This window comes from Budorcas taxicolor, chromosome 18, assembly GCF_023091745.1.
Source record: "Budorcas taxicolor isolate Tak-1 chromosome 18, Takin1.1, whole genome shotgun sequence".
In the NCBI taxonomy this organism is placed as follows: domain Eukaryota; kingdom Metazoa; phylum Chordata; class Mammalia; order Artiodactyla; family Bovidae; genus Budorcas; species Budorcas taxicolor.
In genome coordinates, this window is record NC_068927.1 from 27841386 (window position 1) to 27847397 (window position 6012).

The 6012-nt window shown below is 43.4% G+C and overlaps 1 protein-coding gene across 1 annotated transcript; it reads left to right on the forward strand.

The window, feature by feature from the left end:
- Window positions 1–296: 296 nt before the first annotated feature.
- Window positions 297–4619, forward strand: GINS3 (GINS complex subunit 3). The gene is made up of 3 exons (XM_052656663.1): window positions 297–482; window positions 3771–4004; window positions 4389–4619. Exons 1-3 carry the CDS (start codon window positions 297–299, stop codon window positions 4617–4619), a joined length of 651 nt encoding a protein of 216 aa, XP_052512623.1.
- The last annotated feature ends 1393 nt before the right edge of the window (window positions 4620–6012 follow it).

The following is a 6012-nucleotide window of genomic DNA, read 5'->3' on the forward strand; positions in this document are numbered from 1 at the left end:
AAAAAAAAACACTTTGGGCGGAGCCAAGTACTGCTCCTCCTCCTCTGGGTCGCGCAGAACCAAATCCGCAGACTTTGTCGATTGCTTCTGTCTGGGCAGACCAGCCTGGATCGACTGCTCCCGTCTGGCCCGTCCGCGGGCGCGGGAAAAGAGTTTGAATCCAGTCTGACTGCCGCGGCCACCTCCTCAACCTTCACAATCCTGACCAGCCTCAGCAGCCTCCTCTTTTTACATCCCTGACTCCAGGAGGTCTCCCGAATCACGAGAGTGGAAACGGAGACACTCAAGCCGCCGCCATGTCCGAGGCTTATTTCCGGGTGGAGTCGGGTGCGCTGGGTCCTCAGGAGCATTTTCTTTCCTTGGACGACATTCTGATGTCCCACGAGAAGCTCTCGGTGCGCACGGAGATCCCCATGCCGCGCCTGGGCGCTTTCTTCCTAGACCGGAGCGGAGGGGCCGAGACTGACAATGCGATCCCGGAGGTAAGCGATCCCGTCTGGAAAGACTACAACTCCAAGTAGGACTTGCGGGCTCTGGGGCGCCGCGTAGCCGGGCGCGATGCCCTCTGGGATTTGTAGTTTTACAGTACAGGGAGGCCGAGCCGAGCGCTGAGTCCTGTTCGCCGCGCGCCCAACTCCCACCCCCCCCGCGTTCGCGACCTCTGCGGAAACTAAATTTATACTGGGTCGTCAGGGTCCCTCCAACACGGATTTCTTTTCTGAAACTATCCAAATTCAGCAGTGTGTTTTCACCCGGTGTGTGTTGATGCTTAAGGATCGGCGCCTACGGACCAGGGTTCTGATCACTTTTTGCCTTAAAGCAAAACAACAGTTTTGGTTTCTGTAGGAGCAAATGATGTCTGGGAGCTGCAAATTGCTATATTCGTTCCTGAAATGATGATGGCATCAGCAACCATTTCCTGAGAGCTTTTAGTGCAGGGATCTATTACTCCTTTAGTCCTTTCACAGCCCTATATTCAGATGTTGTTACACATAAAGAAATTGAAGCCCAGATATGTTGGGTTTCTTGGCCAGGGTGCCAGGGTCCTATTGTAAGTGGTGAACTGGGATTCGAACTTAGAACTGCATGACTTCAAGTTCGAGTTTGTCCCAGGAACATGGCTTGTAATGGTTCTTGTTTTTAAATATTTATTTGGCTGCGTTGGGGGTCTTAGTTGCCATGTGCGAACCCTTAGTTTTGGCATGTGGGATCTGGTTCCCTGACCAGGGATGGAACCCGCCCCCCACCCGCAGTGGGAGCTTGGAGTCTTAGCCACTAGACCACCAGGGAAGTCCCATATGGTTATTTTTTATTTCGTATTTAACCCAAGTTTTGTTTAGAAGGGTTTTTTGTTTGGTCTATTTTGAGTTATTTTTATCAAAGTGAGACATATGCAAAGTTTAAAAAGCCAAATAATACCTAAAGATTTATAGAAAAAAATAGGAGACCTTGCCTTGCTCTCCCTCGTGTCCTTTCCATTTCTACAGGATCTGTCTCCTTTTTTCACAATCTCTTCAAAATTCACCTCCATACTTCTAATTAATGTTCTTAAATTTATCTTGAGTTTTTAAACATTTAGACATTATGTTTTGACTTTCCATTAGAGTACTTAATTACTTGGTTCTCTTACACACTGATAAACAGAGGTGTACCATCCATATTTTATTCATATTTCCTTCGTTTTTACTTAATGTCCTTTTTCTGTTCCAGGTTCCCATCCAGGACACCAAATTGCATTTAGTAATTGTGTGTCCTTAGGCTCCTCTTGGCTTTGACAGTTTATCAGACTTTCCTTGGTTTTAATGACCAAGAGTTTTGTGGAGTGCTGGTGAGGTATTTTGTTGAGAATATTCCTCATTTGGGATTTGTCTGCTGGTTTTCTCATGATTAGACTGTGTTGAGGTGGAAGACCATAGAGGCGAAGTGCCATTTTTACCACATCTTAACAAGGGTACCTGCCATCAGCGGGACTTGTGTTGATAGGAACCTTGATCACTTGAGCTATGTGGGATTTGTCAGGATTCTTCATTGTAAAGTTACTCTGCTTTTCCACCTTCCAGACTGTTCTCTCTGGAAGGAAGTCATATGTACAGCTATACTTAAGGAGAGGGGAGTTACGGTCCCCTTCTTTGAGGGCGCAATGTCTACATATACTATTTAGGATTCTTCTGCGTGGGAGATTTGTGTAGGAAGGTTTTTACTGATATATTTCATTTCATTCATAGACACAGGGCTATCAGATTTTCTATTCTGGTTTTACTCTTGGTACATGGTTTTTCCACCCTGGGAATTTGACTGTTTCACCTAAATTTTCAAATATAGTGGTATAGTGTTGTTCAGAATATCCTTTTACTATCTTTTAAACATCTGTACAATTATAGCTGTGTCCTGCTTTTTATTCTTGATATTGAGAAATTATGATCTCTTAAGAAAGATCATAATTTCTCACTAGGAGTTTATCACTTGTAGCAGTCTTTTATAAGAACTAAATAATGGCTCTGTCAGCTTTCTCATTTGTACCTTCATTTTTAGGTCATTTAGTTCTTATCTTAATTAGTTCTTTCCTTCTATTTTCTTTGGGCTTAATTTTCTTTGTTCTCTTGCAACCATTCACATTTTGAGATGGGTACCTAGGTCATTGATTTTTCAGCTTTCTTTTTTACATTTTTAGCTGTGCTTTTCCTGTAGCTTTAACTACATTTCATAAGTTTTAATTTGGTTTTCTGATTTTCACTATGAATTCTTCTTTGACTCATGAATTATTAAGAAGACTGGTGCTTAGGTCCAAACATCTGGGGACTTTGCTATGTACAGTTTGGATTTTGATTTCTGGCTTAGTTCCACAGTGGCCCAACAACATAGTCTGAATGATTTCAGTTTTTTGAAAGTTAGCATTTGCTTTAAATGGCAGCATAAGATAACCATTCAGTTTGTGCTTGAAAGGGCTTCCCTGTGGATCAGCAGTAACAAATCCATGTGCCATGGCAGGAGACTCAGGTTCGATTCCTGGGCCAGGAAGATGCCCAGGAGAAGGAAATGGCAACCCATTCCAGTATTCTTGCCTGGGAAATCCCATGGAGAGAGGAGCCTGGCAGGCTACAGTCCACGGGGTCACAAAAGAGTTGAACATGACTTAGCAACTAAACAACAGCGATGTGCTTGAAAAGTTCGATATTGTGAAGGCATGGTCTGCAGTACATAATCTATACATAAATTAGGTTAAGTTTTTATTTGTTTTGTTTAGATTGTCTATGTTGTTATTGGTTTTTTGTTTGCTACTTCTCATTTATCGAAAAGAGAGATGTTAAAATCTCCCATGATGATTGTAGATTTGTCATTTTTCCTTTTACTTCTGTTAATTTAGACAGATATTTCTATTTTTCTAATAGATTTAATGACCATTTTATTATCAAAGGTCCCTCTTTATCTCTAGTAATGCTTCTTTTGCATAACATTTTTTCCACCTTCTATTTTCTGCAATTGGCTAGTTTTTATTTACGTTAGTTAGGAAAGCCTTCCCTTTGTGTCACATTTTTGTTCTTCACTCTCTTTTTGGTATAAATGCTTTTTCTCTCTCCGTTCCATCATGACATAAAACTTCAGCCCACACAGTTCATTTCTTAAGTCACAACTACATCTTCTGTGTTTGGCAGTCATTCCCCTAGAGAGAACAGGCAGTACTGATATTCATTCATTCTCTCAGATCACGTGCATAGTAACACATTTACTATGTTACTTGTCTTTAAAACCTACAATCCTCTGTGATACAGGGCACAAAGCTTGAACTCCCTTTGTGGCTGGCAAAGGGACTTTTTGACAACAAGCGGCGGATTCTTTCAGTGGAACTTCCCAAGATCTACCAGGAGGGTTGGAGGACTGTGTTCAGTGCAGACGCCAACGTGGTGGACCTCCACAAAATGGGACCACATTTCTATGGGTTCGGCTCCCAGCTCCTGCATTTTGACAGTCCAGAGAATGCTGACATCTCCCATTCTCTCCTGCAGGCAAGTAACTGACATGAAAACCTATGGCATTGCACATGACTCAGGAGATAGCTGTGCTGGCCACCAGATGTTACTCTTACCCAGGGGAGTGTATGATTTATGCGATCAGTGTATTGTTATTCTAGGTCAGCCTACAGTTAGGCTGTGTTTGCCTATTACATATGCATGTACCTATGACTTGTGTGCTGCTCTTTATATTTGCTTGCTAAGAGTTGGAACCAACAGGAAATCCTGGAAATAAGAAAGGGGTTATGGTTGATCACAGGTGATAGGCAGAGGAGGCTCAGACCTCCTTCTGACTGAATCCCAAACCAAATTCTTGCCTTTAAGTGTTCAGGGATTTAAAAAAATGTATCTGATTTCTCTCTGGCACTTCTTCTTCAGACATTTGTTGGACGTTTCCGCCGCATCATGGATTCTTCCCAGAATGCTTACAATGAAGACACGTCGGCACTCGTGGCCCGGCTAGACGAGATGGAGAGAGGCTTGTTTCAAACAGGGCAGAAAGGACTGAATGACTTTCAGTGTTGGGAGAAGGGGCAGGCATCTCAGCTCACAGCTTCCAACCTGGTTCAGAACTACGCAAAGAGAAAATTCACTGACATGGAAGACTGAAGGCCAGAAGAACACAGAATTTCTCCCTGTAGACTTTTCCCTTTATGTGTCCCTGATAGGAGCTGTATTGACCTTGTAAAGGGCCAGAATCATGTCCCATCTTGGGGCTTATTCCCTGTAGCAGTGTCAGGAGTGGTATGATATGCTGGGCGTTGTCCCTGCCTCTCTGAGTCTTCCAGGACTGTCCTACCTGCTGACCCACAGCCTAGGCCTCCTTGGCCCAGGAACCCACAGCCGAGGTCCTTCATAAAGAAGGATCATTAACACATACATCGCAATAGAGTTAGAACCGGGATTCCTTGTGCCTGGGAGTTTGGACAGCCTTCGATATCCAGTTTCACCAGCTCCAAAGGATGGGTACAAATGGACCTTTCCTGCCTGTTCATAAGACGTCCTCCTGAGCTGAACTGCCTTATCTTCCTTGTGGTTGTACAAAGGACAGTTCCCCCGGAGATGCTGGCCCTCCTTGTAAGTATCACCTGCCACCTTCCTATGGGGAGTTACCCAGTTTCCAAAAGCAATTGCCAAGAATAAGGAAGGAAAAGAGGAAAGGCCGATGAGTGGCCTGGCTTTTACTAAAGAGAAGACGTTGTTTTCCTTTTCTGTGATGAGGGCTTCATACACTGGTCTTCACAAAACTCTACAGTCAGCCTAGATGGGAAATGGTTAAACTGAGCTTGTTTTTGCCTCTGAGATCCTCAGTTACTTCATGCCCTCCCTAGGAAAGCTGTCAGAGAGTCCTTTGGAATTGCAGAGTAGTTATTAAAGGGTGTTAACCAGCCCTTCTTACATTGAGATCAGGACTTCAGTGTTGCTGATTAAGAGCTCTGTTTGAGGAGCTTAGCATGGCAGAAGTGAGTGGGCAAGAGACCTCGGTCATGGTTTTTTTCTCTTCAAGAGATTTTGCAATATGATTATATGTGGATTCCTGACCAGTTACCAAGAGTCTCTGTAAGCAACCACGAAACTCTTTCCTTGGAGATCAAGGAGGAAACCTCAGCAGAGTAGGAAACAGCATCCTGGGACCACTGGACCTTTTGAAGGACAGTTCTCTCCATGCCATGGCTCCCCTCCCAGCTTCCCACAGCCGGTGAAAATCACCTTTGTCAGTGGAAATCACAGTGGAATTTGGGTATCCAGATTGTGCAGATGTCTAGATGCAAACTTAGAATGTCAGAAATGTTTTTTAAATGCCTGTTTTTAAGATGGAACTGATGTTTTTAAAGTTTGATTTTAGTGCTAAATAAATGATCCATTTTGCACATGAATACGTTCTGTACAAGTGCTATTTCTGGAACTCGAGTACTACAGATGATCAGACAAAGCTCTCAGAGAATTTTGTCTTTGATCATACTTGACAGTAATGCCCAAATAAATCCATGTTTTAGCAACT